The sequence below is a fragment of the Zonotrichia albicollis genome, chromosome Z, assembly GCF_047830755.1.
Source record: "Zonotrichia albicollis isolate bZonAlb1 chromosome Z, bZonAlb1.hap1, whole genome shotgun sequence".
In the NCBI taxonomy this organism is placed as follows: Eukaryota; Metazoa; Chordata; class Aves; order Passeriformes; family Passerellidae; genus Zonotrichia; species Zonotrichia albicollis.
The window spans coordinates 17,301,879-17,319,740 of record NC_133860.1 but is presented as its reverse complement, the minus strand read 5'-3'; the positions used below and the strand labels follow the sequence as shown (position 1 = coordinate 17,319,740).

The 17,862-nt window shown below is 41.6% G+C and overlaps 1 protein-coding gene across 1 annotated transcript; it reads right to left on the bottom strand.

The window, feature by feature from the left end:
• Positions 1–1,427: 1,427 nt before the first annotated feature.
• Positions 1,428–16,243, bottom strand: TARS1 (threonyl-tRNA synthetase 1). Its single transcript, XM_005488786.4, has 19 exons — positions 16,094–16,243; positions 15,789–15,869; positions 14,822–15,012; positions 13,661–13,784; positions 12,493–12,614; positions 12,153–12,270; positions 11,363–11,427; positions 11,203–11,281; positions 10,480–10,626; positions 9,500–9,598; positions 8,633–8,799; positions 7,970–8,132; positions 7,744–7,881; positions 6,983–7,060; positions 5,082–5,182; positions 4,867–4,971; positions 4,134–4,206; positions 3,300–3,414; positions 1,428–2,667 (listed from the first exon to the last, which is right to left on the bottom strand). Exons 1-19 carry the CDS (start codon positions 16,112–16,114, stop codon positions 2,519–2,521), a joined length of 2,136 nt encoding a protein of 711 aa, XP_005488843.1. The 5' UTR covers positions 16,115–16,243; the 3' UTR covers positions 1,428–2,518.
• Positions 16,244–17,862: the final 1,619 nt, after the last annotated feature.

The window sequence follows — 17,862 nt, the reverse complement described above, 5'->3', positions numbered from 1 at the left end:
GGCGCAGCTGGATTCAGGCTTAGTCCCAGACTCAGTCAACAGCTGTCTAAAGGATTACATGTGCACAATCCATCTTTTTTTACCACTTAGCCAGTATTTCAAAGTTTAGCATGCTGTTAATCACTTGCTGAGAATTGGTTGTGGCAAGGATTCTCCCAGCCTCAAAGATTACCCATGAGCAGGGTCCTTGCTCAAGGAGACATGCTGGCACTGCCACAAAAGAGAGCCCATCAGGCCCTCAGCTGTCATTATCTATGGAATAAGACAACTGACTCACAGTAATATTTGCATACCAGATGCTTCTTGGGCTGGCACATGCTAGGAAGATTTATGACCCTAACTCCTGGGGTGCTGTGTGCAGCCAGAGGGAGCCATCAGAGCACTGCTGAAGGCTGTGCTTGGGCAGGGAAAGGGCTGGGGAGCACAGCTTCAGAGCCAGCTTTCTTTCTGTGCACAGCCACAGCTGAACTGCGCTGACCTGATCTGGAGGCACCCCAGTCCTGTCAGCACCCTGCAGGGCTCTGTGCTGTGCTGAACCCTGCCTTGGGCTGTGTTTCCAGAAATGTGTGCACACAGTACATACTCATTGCTCTGCTGGTATTTAAGGGCACAATCTCAGCAAATGAGGTTGCTGTAGAGGGACAGCCTCTCCAAAACTGACACCTGCTGTGCCATAAAAAGCTGCTTTACAGCTCCAGCTTCTCACTACACAACCTGGGCAGTCTGGTGTGCCCAGGGATCCCCACAAAAGGAAAGGAGAGCTCTTTGCAAATCAACAAATACTCCAGTGGAAAGGCAATATGAAGCACAATTTCTAGAGAGAAACAGAGATAGTGGCTCCTTTACTCTGGGCCACTGGTACCTACACTGGGTTTGCTTCACCAGTTGATGAAGCCCTGCTGTCCCAGGGGTAGGCGACATCTGCTTCCACTGCAGTGACAGCCACTTCTCAGCAAAGAAGAGCAAGTGCAAAATACCGAAAATAACAACCCTTACAAAAGTTGCTCTGAAAGCAGCAAGGCAGGGAAAAAATCAATTTCCCCCTCTTCCCACCACAGCAGTTAGATGGAACCTTTAATCGCCATGAATGAAAGTAGGATGAAATAGATTTTGCAGAAAATTGCTGGGGTTAGAGTCTGCTGAGTCTGAATTCACTAAGGGTTCAAATACTGATTAGATGTGACCACCACCCTCAAGTAAAATAGGTGAGAAAATGCAGGATTGTAATGCTTCTGACCAGACAGTAATGGAAATGGCAAGATATGAAGGCTTTCAAAAGGTGAGCGAGCTCAAACCTGTCTTCAGACTTGTCTGATCTTTGCTTAGGCTGTAGCAATAGCTTTTTTTTCTTTTTAAATTAACAGTTTCATTTACCAACCACCTTTTGAAACTGTTCAAGTTAGTTAAGATTAATAAAATAAAAAAGATGCAAAAAAAACCTCAGACCAAGATTTTATTTTTTGTCAGTGACAGACATTTGCCTCTTGTTAGCCAGATGTAGAGGAAAACCCCAACCCAAACCCAGAATCAACAGATGAGAGCCCTCAGCAGTAAGATAGGAAGAGCTGCTAATTAAGTGATACCTTGGACTAGAGGCTTGGGAAGGAAGCCTGGATGGGACTGTACCTATTAAAGTGAAAAGCAGCATTTGTCTTAAAGAAATAATCACTACCTTAGTACATTCTTGTTTGTGTGTGAGAGATGCTCTTACTGCAATGACAGCTCAGAGATATGAACAGAAACACCCTTTATTCCTAGTACTACCTGCTGCTTTGGCCTTCCTGTGCCCTGCGTTTTCCAGGCAGTGTTATCCCCTTTCTAGAGCTCTGAGGCCCTTACCTGCAGAGCCAGCACATTTCAGAGACTGCCTTTGGAAAGGGGCACAGCAGGCTCTGGTTAGCAGCCCTGTGCTCTGTGGCACAGCCCCACGGTGGAGTGAGGAATGCCTGACTTCAGGGGCTGAGACACTGCCAGAGGTAACAACCACTATGGAAGCAGGAGCCTCTGTCCATGTCCCATTCCTGGGACTGGCAGCTCTGGAGAGCCAATATATTCACGGCTGGTAAGAGACCATGAGACAGGATGGAGACACTCATGGAGACACTCCAGAAGCTGCTGCTGCAGCACATGGTTACTATGTGGGTTCTTAAGCCTGAGGTCTATTGTTAAACTGACATGAAAAATATGTTATCAAAATGTATGTTATTCTTAACAGGGCAGATAGAATGCCAGAAATACCCCTGATTAATGTTTCAATCTTCCCTTGCAGTCACAGAAAGTAATTTCATCTTGCTTCATATGTCAGTGGTTAAAAGCCAGGCAACTTTACTTCAATGTTTTCGAAAAACTTGATTTTTTTTATACAAAAAGAGGCATTTTTGACTAAAGAAAGATCCCCATTAAAATGAGCAAGAGGTCCAAATGTGAAATATACTACAAATCTGGCTCAGAACAAAAACTCTGGTTACTAAATTAGGAAAACTACAAATTCTTTATATGCCAGGTAGAGCAGATGGTGTTAAAATTCTTCTTCAGCTTGTCTGGAACGAGAGGATTTCAGCTGGAGCAGCCTCTCCACAGTGTCTGCAATGGTTCTTTCCCCATGCACCTTGTTGTCACGGGTGCGGATGTTCACAGTTCCACTTGCCTTCTCCTTTTCACCAACAACTACAAACAACCAAGAGGCAAAAGAATTAAGTGATTCTTCACCATTCTTTCAATTACTTGGAGGGTAGAGTTTCTCTGTCAAAGGCTCCTTCTACTCTTAATGGATCCCAGATGGCTTTAAGCCCAATGCTAGATCCCCAGTTTACAAAACAGCACTAACATGCTGCTTCAAATCATGTACTTCAGGATGAGTTTCTAATTTTTCCTGCATCACTCTCTCTGAAAGAGGCTTCTCTTATGCATGCATGCCTAGTTCAGAAGTGTACCATGGCTGAATGCAATGGAAACATAATTCTTTTGCTGAAGTAGAAGCAAGAGCATAAATTATTGGGAGGAGGGAAAATTACTTAAAATCTGACTGATAAAGGACAAGAGACTTCCCATCTATCCCCATACTGCCGACCAGAAGACAGCAAAAAGTACCAATAATGCCTTGGGTCACAGTGATCTCCCTTCAGGGACAGCTATCCAAACCAGGAATGCCTATGATGTCAGCAGGAGAGGTTCTCTGCAGGGGAAACTCTCAGGAACAAACTGACCTGAAACACTGATTACAGCTCTCTGCCTTGCTCACAAAATGATCAAACCCTGTAACAAAAGGGTCAGCCAGTACAAGGTAACTAATACATTACCCAGAATAAAATTATACTGAGCAAGCTGAGCATTTCTGATCTTCTTGTTCAGTGTGCACCCAGGATCTACATCAACATCTGCCATAAATCCAGCATCATGGAAGTGCTGCCTGACCTGAGGAAAAAATATCAGAATTGTCACTATTGGATATTCATGACCATGAACTATTCATGACTTGTAGATTTAAACCATTTCAGATTATCTGAACCCTAAAACAAAGGCACTGTCATGGGTTTAGACTTCTGAGATGAGTCCACTTCAAGAAATTAAAATACATCAGCTATCATGCAACTATACACAAAATAAATAAGTAAGCAGTGATGTGAACATCCAATGTTTGGGCTGAGTAGTAAGTTTGACACTGTAAAAGGCAACAGGATAATGGAGCTTACTGATTAGAAGAGATTTAAAAAAAATTTGCAAACTATTTTATTTGTATATAACGTGCTAGAAAGAACTGCAGGCAGAGGTGTGCTGGATGCTAAATCTGCAAAGACTCATCTTCATCTTTCTTACTGCTCTGCAAGAGGCACATGGCCATGGGGGACTAGAACCTGATGGGTAAGACAGATCTGAGCAAGAAAAAAACTAAGTTTTCTAAAATTAAAATTCTCACAAAGATCAACAGTTATTATTCACATATCCAAAATTTAACTCTTTAAGAGATCTACAACTTCAGCAGCTAATTGACACTGTGATATAAAAAATGACTCAACGTAATATGCCAAGACTTGGAATACGTCTCTGAAATAAATACTATTAATCATTAAGAACTAAGTATTTCAGATCAGTACAATATACTGAAATCAGAGCCCTGAAACCATATACATCACCTTTTGAGCATACTCATCACATGCTGGTCCCACTGGTACCACCATTACTTGCTGTGGGGACAGCCAGAGTGGCCTTCAATAAACAAACAAAACAAAAGTTTATATAGCTTTCATTGTTTTTTTCAGTATAAAAAATACTATTTACAGAGAAGAATAAAATCTACACAAGAGACTCTTAAAGCCAGCTGCACAGATTGGATTCAGAGGTGATGAGAGCCCTATATTCACTACAATTATTTCCCCAAAAGAACTGAGTGTCTAAAAGGATTGCAGCGTGGGCACGAGCACTCACTGACTGGAAAATTGCTGTTGTGTTTTATGACAGATAACAAAGCCTAACAGATTGAGCTCATTACTAACTAAGCACAGGAAAACCTTTACTTTTGAGTCTTGTCATAATCAAAGGGGTCATTCCTACTGGATATTAAGATAGGTGAAGCAGATCACCCACATAAATGACTCTTTACAAGATGGTCCTGCTGCAAAAGCAGCTGGAATGTATATGCTGTGGGCAGACCAGCTCTATGCTGCACCTGCAGAATCTACCATATCTTGAATAATTTCACATCTAAGGAAGGTGGTTCAGAAGAAATTGCCCTGTGGTATTCCTAGGCATGTTGCCCTAGCAAGCAAGTGGAACAAACAGACCCTCTTAACTCTCCAGTACTTGGGGCTAATTTCTCTGCTATGTGAAGAGTTTGTTTGAGCTGGAATAATAACTTTTCAGCCTTACCATTTGCCTCCATAGTTCTCAGTTAGAATGGCAATCATTCTCTCCACAGATCCCAAGATAGCCCGGTGAATGATAACTGGTCTTGTCTTGTCATTGCCATCATGGCTGTAAAGAAATGCTTTTGTAAGGCTTTTTGTCTTGATGCAACTTTATCCCTGTAAGTGTCACTGAAGTTAGATTATAGAGAAACCAAAGCCACCAGCCTTTGTGCTTACCTGACAAAGGTGAGGTTAAATCTGACTGGCAACTGGAAGTCGAGCTGAATTGTAGCACATTGGTGGTAGCGGCCAATGGCATCCTTAATCTGAATATCAATCTGAAAAATAAAAAGGCATAAACTTTTATAGTTAAGACATAAGCACTTCCCTCTGAAAGCAAATTCATTGTTTTGAGATGGAAAGTTTCACTCAATGCAGAGAAATTCTATGCATTGAGTGAAACTTTAAGCTTCACTTAATGCTCAATGAAAGCTGAAGTAAAACTATGCTGCTTAAACTTTGAGTTTAAGCAGCATAGTTTTACTTCAGCTCTCATTAGGCTTTAAATGATTTGCAGGTTCTGATGCAAAAAATGTTAAGAGCTAAAACAGGGTGTAACTAGAGAGATAATATATCAGATGGAAACTACATTTAATGTCTCAGACATTTTGTGAGTTTGAAAGTCTGGAACTTTCAAAGGCGTTTTCACTGAGTGAGTACAGCAGAACATAAATGCATAACTGAACATGTCTCCCCACAAATGAGACTTCTTCAGCCTCAAAGTGGCAAATTTGCACTTCTTTATTATACAGTATTTGAGGACTTTGCAGCTTGTGTTACAAATTCAGGGTATGAACAAGAGACAAGAATCTGTTAAATAGTCCACTTACCAGCAGGAGCTCCTATCAATCAGTGACACTTGTTCTGACCTACGAGTTAAACCTGTTCTTTCTTTTCTATCTAACACTTAAATTCTGAGTACACTTATGATACAACTTAGAGAAGACTTACAGAAAAGAGTAGACTATAGTGTCCTGACATTATTTATTTATTACATTGCTCACTTACTCATTGTTTTACCAGTGTATATCAGGCTATATATTAAGGCAGTATGCTTTATTTTAATTTGTGTAATAAACAAACAGATCAATATTTTAACAACTCAAGATCTAAATGTCTTTCAATTTTGCATCTAGAATTCCATTTATCAGAATTCAGCTAGTCATCAAAGAGCTTCTAATCAAAATACATTATTTACAACCTAATTTAATTTCAATTCCAGAGTGTATGAAGAGCAAGCGTAAGATTTATTTATGTTAACAAAAGTTCCTGTATATTTGTCTTCCTTCAGTCAAATACAGAAATTAATAAATATGAGCTGCTGTAACACATTTTACCTAAAACATGACACAAAACAAAAGTGATTCAACTGGCATACAAATACAGAAATCAGAACCACCTTACTAGATGAGAACACAAATATAAATGTAGCGCAGGCATATTAGGGAAAGATTTTAAAGCTATTTCATAATACTCTGTGTCCTTAGAAGCAAGGATAACAATGAAGTTTCTAAAAAGCCCTATTTAATCTGTCTATACTGAGGAGACTGTTCTCAAGAAACTCAACAAATTCACATGATCACTGCATGGGGATTTTTAAACTAACAAATACCACCAGTAACTCAATGCAACTTCAAAACTGTGCAGTTCAGGGAATAAAAATTTGTTTAACCAGAAAGTTTACTTTAGATTTTCTCCTGACTCAGGATTCACTCACTGCTGAAAGGATTATTTGCAATGCAGAAGCTGCTCTGCTAAAACAAGTCATACAGTGCCACCTTGTGTTTATGTCACCCACCTGTCAGCTGTTTAAGCAGCCAATAAATAGTTTATTCATGTTTAATTAACTAAATGAGTGTTAAAGCAGTTAAAACTATGTGAAAACCAGAATCATAGAAGATTATTTCTCTCTCAAGTATGTTAGAATTCATGTATCTGGAAAACCAGCGAATTTCAGTCAGACAGCATCTTAAAATGGGCTAACATAAAAAAATATTCCTTCTTCCTCATCCCAGCCTTTTGCCTTAACCAAACAGAATTAAAAACGAAATCCAGGGAGGGGTTAGCAACACACTAACCTTAGGTCCATAGAAAGCTCCATCACCAGGGTTTAACTCCCATTTCTCACCAAAGGCATTGAGGCTGTTTTCAAGTTGCTGGAGATAAAGGACACACACACTCAGCGTTTCTTCACACATTACGGTTTCAGGTCAGCCTGCTACTACAAATAGGTGACCCTACCAAATTCTCACTACTTCTCAGTAACTGCCAAAACACTTCTATTTTCTGAAAAAGGGAAGTTTTGGAAGAGCACCAGCAAAAAAAAAAAAAAAAAAAAAAAAAGTCTGAATTTAAACACACAAAATCAATGTACTCATTTTGGATGAGGCCAAACAAGCATTAGCTAAGGTATAAGAACTTTTTATACTAAATTCAAAGTCTGTAGGTAATGTAGAGATGAAATCTGCCCTGGTACACCAAACGTCTATTCCTGCCCTATCTTCTCCCCAGGACTGCACCTGCAGTTGCAAACCCCATCCCTTTCAGCCTCACTTTTGGGAGATGGCTCTAAGTTTTATTACAGGGGCTGCCAGAACTGATTCTCTTCCTCCTTTTTTAATTATCAAAAAAAGACAAGGAGAAAGAGTTCATTTGATGACATGGAGACTGTCTCTGTACTGAGACCAAACTATTTACAGCAGGCAGACGGAACTGAAGGCAATTATCAAAGTTATTTTTCTCATGCTCAGCCCAGCTTCATTCTACCTTCCAGAAGGCAGTAAGCTCTTACAGAAGAGGCAGCTTTACATCAGAGAAAAGAATAAGACTACTGTTTTACCTTTTCAGCTTGATTCCACACTTCAATATCTCCCAGGTACTTTTCAGGACGGGTGGAGAGATTGAGTTTAAACGAAAATCCAAAGACATCATACACGGTACGCAAGAACTCCAGACAGCTCTTTATCTCATCTTCAATCTTGATGATAACAGAAATCATGTCTCAAACATGGAAATTTCAGTTTGCCCGATTTTACTACCCAGTTTCACTCAGCAATAGCCCCCACCTGCTCCATAGCACAGAAGATGTGAGCGTCGTCCTGCTGGAACCGGCGTACTCGGGTGAGTCCCGTGAGAGCTCCCGACAGCTCGTTGCGATGCAGGACACCAAAATCTGCCAACCGCAACGGCAGCTCGCGCCACGACCTCGGGCGATGGTCAAACATAAGGCTGAAGGAAAAGTTCATTACTTGAAGCTCATTCAGAACCAAAATTCAGCAAAGAACAGTCAGGGAGAAGCAGCCAGTGATGAAGCACATGCCTGTAAGGCCATTGGTGTAATCTGGACAGAGACATCAGTCTTATCTAGATTTGTCAGGGAAACAGTCTCCTGCAATAGCTGATAGGCCTTCCCCTCTTCACAGAAAGGAGATAAAACAGCTCCTAAAACTGAGCTTTAAAAGCTGAATGCCTGAACTGCCACAACACTGACAATGCCCCAGTAATGATGGGATCACTCTAATGATGGTAAAATGACATGAGATTTCTCAGTGTCTCAAGTGAAGAGAGCATGTACACAGCAAGACATATAATTACATCATTCCTGACAGAATGAATAACTGAAAGTAGCCATCCTTATCATTACACAGGCAAAGGAAGCAGAGTGGGTTTCACTTGGGTTTTTTTTAATCAGTACAATCTCCGGTAAACTGAATTTGCTATGTATTTACCAGTGTCCTGGACAGTTCATAGGCTTCAGAGCAAAGATTTCTTTCTCCACTTCAAAGGAAAACATATTGTCACTGTAATGCTGCCAGTGCCCTGAAGTCATCCACAGTTTGCTGTTGAAAACATTGGGAGTGACAACCTCCTGGAATCCACGTTTTCGATACTCACTCTGAAACAGGCACAGTATATAAAATAACTAATAAAGAAAACAAAGGTAAGTACAGGCTTCAATCTGCAGCCAAAAAAATACAAAAGTGATGCCATATGAAAGTCCCATGTCTGAGGAAGGGAATGGAGGAAGAAAGACTCAACTTGAAGCTGGACATGCCAGGAAACATTCCTTCCACCATCCTTTCCCCAAACAATTTCTCTAGCAGAAAGTAAGCAAGAAGAACAAGTTTCCTCCCTGCAAGCAATGCAGCAGTCTCTAATTACTTCATGACCCTAGATATATTTCACTGCAGCCCAAATATACAGTAATTACACAGACTGCAAATCTTAGAGCAGGAAGATCAGAATTCTTTTCTTACATATATTTTCAAAACAAATAGGTCTTGAAGGTCAAATTAAGTATGTTTTTTAAAACAAATCAATATGCATCAATGGAACAGCAGTAGTATGAGCTTGGCTCTACTATTAGATGTCAAAGAATTCCTTTGACAAAGCACCTTTATCACAGCTTTAACTGCAGGTATAAAGTACTGATAAAACATAACTTCACAGAGATTGTGACAAGACCAATTCAAAGAACCAAGCTTACCTTTGTTCCATGGCTTACACAACTAAAAGACAACTTGAAGTGAAGGGCTATTAATACAGTTAAAAATCATGCAATTTCTCTTACAAGATTTCCAAAAGATATTACTTACCCGTATAAATTCAATTAATGTGTTATAAATGTAAGCTCCTTTTGGCAAGAAAAAACAGCTACCAGGGCTGAGCTCATGGAAGAAAAACAGTTCTTGGTCCTGCAGGAAAATAACACTTTAATAACTTAGTATTTGCACCCTACCTTTTTAACTTAACATTCACAAATGGATTGCTACTGACTGGTCATCACTAACAAGAGTTTCAAAAAGAAAAACATGGGAAAAAAAGCAATATCCAAAACACCACCAGATGCATTTTCACTAGTATTTTTATGTCTGTCAGCCAGACATAAAAACACTACAGGGGAGAGAAATTTTCAGTTTCCTCTTTCACCATTACTGATGTGCCAAAACTTTACACTTAACCTCCAACTGTGCCCTCACAGTTCCCTCTGCATGTTTACTTGTCAATGTTTAATTCTGCTTCTGCAGCTCTCTAATTATCTGCACATAAACTGAATGCGTGAACCACAGCTGGTTAATGTTGTTACAAACTGCACACACCTGAGATCTGCATCTTTTGTCATAATGCACTTGCAGCAGACATTTTAACCCTGTTCAGAATTATCAGTTAACTGACAGGGGTTCCAAAAACCAGCCAGACAAAAAACACAGCTGTATTTGGGAAATTCTGAAATCATGCAGAAGGAAAGAACTGCGTGAACAGGCTGCAGCAAATTGTGTAGGAATGAGCAGTGCCTGCAGACTAGAGCATTCATGGGTTGCAGACTGAAGTCTTTATATTCCGTTCTGATCAATGTGTGCAATTAGGATGCCATTGTGTTGAAAGAATATAGAAGTTATTTATTTTATGATTTGATGCTCCTGAGAAAAGCAGGTGACTTCATAGCCCAACTGAAAATAAAATTGTGTCACGCCTTGGTTGTGGCAGCAAGTATAGGCTGTCTTCAAGATGTTTCAATTAAGGGCTCATATCCACACAGTGCTTTTGGAATACATTACTAGAAAAGCTGTCTCACCCGCCCAATTTTTCTGTGATCTCTGCTTTTTGCCTCCTCCTGGAACTTCTCCCACTCCTTCAGCATTTTTGTATCTGGGAATGAAATTCCATAGATCCTCTGGAGGGATTCCATATCGGCCTTGCCTTCCCAATAGGTAGAAGAATTCTGAATGCAAAAAGAAATTAAACACTGAAGAAAAGGGGAAGCCTCCACATTTCACTACTTCTGCCTGCTATGAAAAGGTATACAACTATTAATAAATGATTACTGTGTAACAACTAAGTTCATAAGGAGATTTTTAATGTGAAATTTAGAGCACTGATCGGAAAAATCCTTAAAGGTAAACACAGTAAGTACAAATGGTTTCAGGCTCTTGTCTTTTTTTAAAGCCCATCTGCTTTGTAGCTATCCTATTCCAACTGTTTATTCACAAATAGCTATAATCATCAGCCAAGCAGAAACTATAAGTTCTAATTGATACAGTTCAGCCGAACTTAAAACCAAATTCACACTCTTGTACTGGAAGTGCAGGCCCTGGACACCTAGTTGGGCTTCACACCATGCAAATATCATTCTAGCATACCATTACCCTTTCACAATCTGTAACACCAAGTTTTTGGCCAGGTTACCCAGTAACCTGGAATTCCTTAGCCAGGAATGTACTGTGAAACTAAGCCTAAAGGCAGCAATGCATCTGAAGTGTTGCAGTGAACACATTTGTGTAGGACTTCCAGCACTTACCTTATGAATTTTTATGGTCTTTATCTTGCCAGTGTGTCTGACATGAGGCCCTCTGCATAAATCTATCAGGGGACCACACCTAAGGAAAGGAAAACATTTATTTGGTATATTTAATCCTAATACCATAAACCTAGTAATATTACAATCCATGCATAACTACCTGTATACTGTAGTAGTTGGGGTATTGACCTTCTCATTCAGGATGCGACACTTGAATTTATTATACTGAGAAGAAAAACAACACACATACTTGTTAATTCCTTGTTCCAAAAAGAGAAGTGGACAACAGTTTAAATTATTTGCAAACTTGATGCTGTGCTGCATCAGGCCTGTAAAAGAGACAGACAGGAGTACAGACAGTAGTGGAGCAACGTGCCTAGAGAGCTGGGTGTGCAATCTCTGTCCTTGCACCCGGACACCTATGGAAGAACCTTCCAACCTGAATGATGCTATGACTCTCCTGACGTCCTAACAGTGAAAACTCATTAATGCCTACCTCAGGAATGCCAAAAAATTATCTGCAGCTAGATACGAGAGATAAAGGATCAGGTTTTAGTGCTGCCTGCACTCTTTTAGAAGTCCTTCTTCTAAAAAAATGTTCTATAAAGCCTTCTGAATGCAGCAACATATGCAGTCACAATATCACCACAGACAAGGTAACACAACAACTGCATACATAATATGTTGCAAATTTACATTTCTGGGAAGTAAATAAAGAATGGGGCTTCACAGAATTTAGTTAAATCACCCTGGGGAAGTTTTAGAAAATTCTCACAGTTTTAGAAAAACAGAATGCCTACTTCCAAGAACCTAAAAATTACTTTCTTTTTCTTTTCTTTTTTTTTTGTTAAGTATCAAAAATGAGTTTCTAAGAACATATCATTGTAACACATGCCCTGAAATTACAAATACTTGCACGAGGCTAGAAACAACCTTCAGTAACAGCCCACCTTAAACATTTCAAGCAGTGTTTCCTTCTTAACTTCCAGTCTTTCAAAGGCTTGTTTTTCCTTCATTATCTTCTTGCATAATGTTTCCAAAGCAGAGAAGTCATTACTTGACACACCCCTAAAATAAACACACACAGAGAAGTGAGTAATTTTTGCTTTCATTTGCAATTTGTCATCCTGGTGCAATGCACTAACCTGTGGTTGGGGACATCCTGCAAAAAAACCAAAGCCATCTGCAGCAGTACATATGATTTTGTTCTAGGAACAAGCACATAGCAGAAATTTTGCTGTGACTGCCACCCAACCCCAGCTCCTAAACAAAGAAAAATACAAAACCTACCCTTCCTCAAGAAACATGTCATAATAAAATCCATTTTCTATTGGTGGGCCATAGCACAAACAACCACCATAGATTCGCTCCATAGCTTCACCCATTATGTGAGCACTTGAGTGCCAGTAGACCTAACAGAAGTAAAAAAAGAAGGGATCAGTTTTGAATACACACGATGCATTTCCAACTGTTCCATTTAAAACCTTTTCTGAAATGCATGCTTTCAAGGATACTTGAGGCACATCCCAAGTTAGAGCAGTGCGCAGAACAAAAGTGACCTGCCAGCACTACTGGCATCCTCAGCATCAATGTTTCCAAAAAGTAGCATTTCCACCAGAAAACTTACATTCTGGTAGCAAACAATTCTTACTTTCAACTGTTGCTAACGTGATTTAATTATTCTCAAGAAGTGAAGACACCAATTCAGACACCTTTTTTTTCTATGAACTTTAATCAATCAGATCTGCATACTGACCAAAAGATGTGCTTTCAACATAAGGCTGTGGTTCTAATCCAGCAATCTTATGCATAAGAAATCCTGCACACTCCATCCTGTAGAACACCTGAGATTTTGACAAAACCAAATCTTTTAAGAGTTAGCCTGCCCCTAACTGCAGACTCTAACAGCACAAACTGAAATCATAAGCTGTCATTTAGCCAGTAGGAAAACCCTACGTTTGAATGTAAAACTTCTGTGATGAATTTCACTGACAGCTTCTTGTACCAACTGATTTTTTTCTAAAGAACCTAATCACAAGTTTACTGGCTGTACACATTTATGTGACTGAGTAGCCAGAATAAAAAAAGCAGATACCTTTGCATACACAAACACAAAGAGCAGTCTGTTCTATACTTTTATGATACTACATAGAAAGTATTTTTGTTCCCAAAATCAGTGCTGAAGATGTCAGTTCAAAAGACCTACTTCACATTAACATGAAGGCTGAAAATATAAATTTTAAACAAGAACTACAGCAACTGCAAGGAGACTTGGCTACAAGTATGCAGCAGAATGTAAATTACTTGTAGTACCACAACTCCTCAGTAAGGAGCTATGAGGAAATTTAGATATACCTGTTTTCTCCATCTTCTGAACACAGTAAATATTTAATTAACTGCAAGAGGCTGAGTTAAATGTAAACCTGAAACAAAAAACGCTTTGGCAAAAGATACTCACTGCTTGAGCCTCTTCATCCTCAAACTTCAGCAGCTCCAAGGAACAATCCTCCTCCAAAGGACGGTCTAGATCCCAAACCACCTTGTTCACTTTGGCAATAACCGTGTTGTCAGCTAATCCCTGACTACAGAACAAACACAGAAGTACAATTATAAGAAAGTACACTGTACTTTGAAATCACCAAGTAGAAGTTCCCCAGATTTGCCCACCAGTTTGAGTGAGACTTTACAGTGCTCAGAGTGGATATAACGTCATAAATAAATTCTAAATAAATGACTATTTTAGCCAGTCCTGAACATTCATGAAAAATCCTACTTATATTTTAGGGATATGGGAAGAAAACTCTGCTATATACTTCACCTTCATACATATTTGACTTAGAGGCAGCATCCTCCAAGTACAAACCTGACTTCACAATCCTATTGCAATATAAGAGCAAACTACTCTCTTAAAGCTATCAAACACAATTTTTGACATAGCAGCTTTACTGTTTGTATCAACTAGCCAAAATACTCGTTTCATGATCCCAAATCACAGAAGCAAAGGAGGTTCCAATGACATGGCACCTTATTATGGACAGGGGAAAAAACAATTCAAAAAGGGGCATTTCACCTTTAGGAATCACCCAATTTTTGCAATGTTAACTGTCAGGGTGTGCACTGTGTACGATTCGAAAATACTCCACAGCAGTTATGTGTAACCTGGAGATATGCAACGCTCTTTTTAATAGATATCTCCCATGCAAATCAAAGTGAAGAATACTCATACTGTTAAATTTCTCTGTAATCAATAGAAACATCACTCAGCAGTCATCTTCGTTGGATCAATGCAAACTGGTTTGCAGTGCTAACATTCCACTTGGTAATTTAATAGCAAATCAGTTCTTAATGCAACAGCAGTACTTGGATGGAAAAATACACTATTAAAATGTGTCTAAAATACCACAGTTTTATTCTTATTTAATGTCAGAAACTTCATCTTTATAAGGCAAAAGAAAACTGCACTCCAAAACTAAAACCCTGCTAGTTGCCTTCAGTTCATTGCATACAAGATGCTTCAAGAAGATTTGAGATAAATTACAAAGAAATTAATTATAATCACTCATCCCCTTAAACTCAGTGTCTGAAACTGGCTGTGTAGATTCACAGAACAGAAACATACCTAATTCCACACGCAATTTGATAAGGAGTAGTCTTCCAAGATTCAGCATCAACCTGCTTGCCATCAGGTAACGTAACTTTAATGGGTTTACTGTCATTTGCAGCTCTTTCTGCAAGGAGTGCATCATGTTCAGCCTTAAGTTTGTTGTACATCTCCAAACGCTCATTGATAAAGGCAGGCCAGGGATTCAGCTGTATATAATAAAGACAAAGGAAATTTATTAATCTGATAGCACATCATGTCAACAATGGCAACACAACAGCTATACTTTTCATAAGCAACTATGTCGTGACAGCTGTGCGCTACATGTAACAAGTAATCACCACTATTTCAGATTATATAGCATTAATAATGCCATAATACCACATGGCTTCAGCTTAATGAAATCTATACCACTGTACACCTGTTCAATAAACCACATATGTTTCCAAATAACCACACCATCTGATAAACTACACATGGGCAAAAGTCAATTAGGAGAAACACCGTAAGTTCAACGTAAAGCAAGACTTTCCTATTAGGTGAACAAGCTGAGGGAGCACTCTAGCCCAGGCCACCCGGACAGGAACACAGTGTGTTCCTGTCCTCAGTTTAACACGTGTCCTGACGTCAGGCCCGTCCGCCGGGCACAGCCACGCACTCGGCTCACACCGGGCTGCCCGCGGGCCCACAGCGATCTCTGCTTACCCACCACGAAGACAAGAGCACCTTAAGCAGGCTTTCTCCACCTCGGCGACCTGCTGCCTGCTTCCCGCTGCAAAGAGGAACTGGGAAAAGCATAACCCAACCCACCTATGGGAATCTGAGCTCTTCTCCTATTACACCAACGCAACTTAAAAAGCCAACAACGGCACTGCAAGGCACACAAAACACCCCAGAAGGACAAACTATAGCAATGACAGCAGCACACGGCGCAGCAACGAAGACTCCGCATCCTCCCACCCCCGCGGCCCAGGGGGCTGCTCACCTCCGACCGCCCTCCATCGCCAGCCCCTTCCTTCATCTTCTTCTTCCCGCAGTCTGCCTTCTTCTCTTCCCCAGCGTCCACCTGCGGAAGGCAAGCACCGTTTAGTCATGCCCCGGCAGTCACTCACACCTTAGGCGCTTTAAGTCCCCCCTGATCTCCTCGTCCCGCAAAGCCCGCGTGCCCCCAGCTCCCTGCTCCTTTTCCTTGGGGCACACCCCACCGCCCCCCGGAGCGGGGGAAAGCCTGGGGAAGAGGGCCCAGCTCCCCTGCCGGCCCGCGTTGCTGAGCCCCGGCGCGGAGCCCACCTGGCTGTCAGCGCCCGCCATGGCCGCGGAGCCGCCCGGGAAGGGGCGGGCACGGCACGGCCAGGCGCAGGCGCCGCTCGGCCCGCGGCTGATGCAACCGGGGGCGGCCGTGCCGGCCCAGCCCCAGCGAGAGCGGGGCGATGGAGCCGAGCGGGGCGGCGGGGCTGTCCGGGGCCGCCCTGGGGTGGTGCGAGCGAAGGCGGCCCGTCATGGGGTGCGGCGGCTGGACGCGGCCCATGCTCTGTCCGCGCCCGTGAGGGCTGCGAGGGCGGCCCGGCGCTCGCACAACCGCGCTCTGCTCGCTGTCGCGGGAAGAATCACAGAATCGATTAAGTTGGAAAAGATCCCCGAGATCAGCGAGTCCGACCTGTGACCGAACGCCACGTTCGCTAAGTTGTAGACCACGGCGCTGCGTGCCATTTCCAGTCTTTGCTTGAACTCCTCCAGGGACGGTGACTCCACCACCCCCGGGCAGCTCGTTCCAGTGTCGAATCAACCTGTCTGTGGAGAAATTCCTCCTAATGTCCAGCCTAAACCTTCCGCGGCGTAGCTGAAGACGGTCCTCTTGTTCTGTCAGTTGTTGCCTGGAAGAGGAGGTGGATTCCCACCCTGCTACACTCAGGGAGTTGTAGGGTGCGATCAGGTCTCCCCGAGCTCCAAACACCCCCAGCTCCCTCAGCTGCTCCTCATCACACTTGTGCTCCAGACCCTTCCTCAGCTCCTTGACCTTTCTCTGGACTCATTCCAGAACACAGGGATACCTGGCTACCATTCCCCCTGACGCAGATGTTCAGTCAATGATGGATCAGTGATTGCGAGTACGCTTTAAAATAAAATAAAAATCGGGTTGACCACTGTCTGATTTCCCAGGGGAGGAGGAAAAAAATGTAGAAGAGATTCAGGGGTGGTTGTGTCGGACTTGAACCGCAGGAGCACCTGCAGCTGTCCCAAGGGAAGCCAGTGGCTTCCCAGCTCAGTGGCTCGGAATCTACAGACACCTCTAAGAAAAATATGTGATATTCAGGCTTGACTTTTACTCTGCAACCATCTTTCCCTCCTCTCCTGATGTTTTTCTCTAATAATGACATTTTCATTTAGGAAAGCTACTGTCTTGCAGCACAATCTCCTGGTGGCTGTGTACTCCCAGAGTGGCCAGTTCCAAGGCCTTACGTGTGTTTGGTAACCTTAGGCATACCGGTATACCAGTGAACTCATCCAGTTTAAGCAAGATGTTCATTGCAAGATTTCATATTTTCAGGAAATCCTGGCATGACATCCTTACTTTGAAGAGAGTAAATCACAGGTCAGATCTTGCCTTGGACTTCTGCTGCCTGCAGAGGACTCAAAACTACCATTCTGCCTCCTGAAATAGCTGCCTTCTCTTCATCTGCAGGAGTAATTGGGGAGTTTAGAGTGTCCAAAGTGCTCCCAGATGGATATCAGGGTACCTTATCCTCCATGGACTTAATTGCTATGAGCCAAAGGCTCAGGAAAAAAAAGGATGTTTTATAAAGCTTTCAAATATTTAATTATGTAGCGGTGAAGGATGGTTGAGAGAATGTCATCGGGCTATTTCACCACAAATGTAGGACCTTAAAAAATAATGCAAATATTTTAATCTATTTGTTAAAATATGAAAATGGGAAGGTGTACTAAATAAGAACTTAAAGACAGAATCAGGCCTAGATCTGGATAGTTCATTTGCGGTCTGAAAGTAAAGTATGAGCAGCATAAATACTGGCAAAAACATTTATTAAACAGCTAAATTT

What these genes read in the sequence shown, in the direction of transcription:
- TARS1 (XM_005488786.4), bottom strand. Translation starts at nt 16,114, where the DNA reads ATGGCGGGCGCTGACAGCCAG. An exon ending in AGGATGAAGAGGCTCAAGCA is followed by an intron (nt 12,615 to 13,660) that starts GTGAGTATCTTT and finishes TACTTCTGTTAG; the next exon opens with GTCTACTGGCACTCAAGTGC. An exon ending in CCAACTACTACAGTATACAG is followed by an intron (nt 11,282 to 11,362) that starts GTAGTTATGCAT and finishes TCCTTTCCTTAG; the next exon opens with GTGTGGTCCCCTGATAGATT.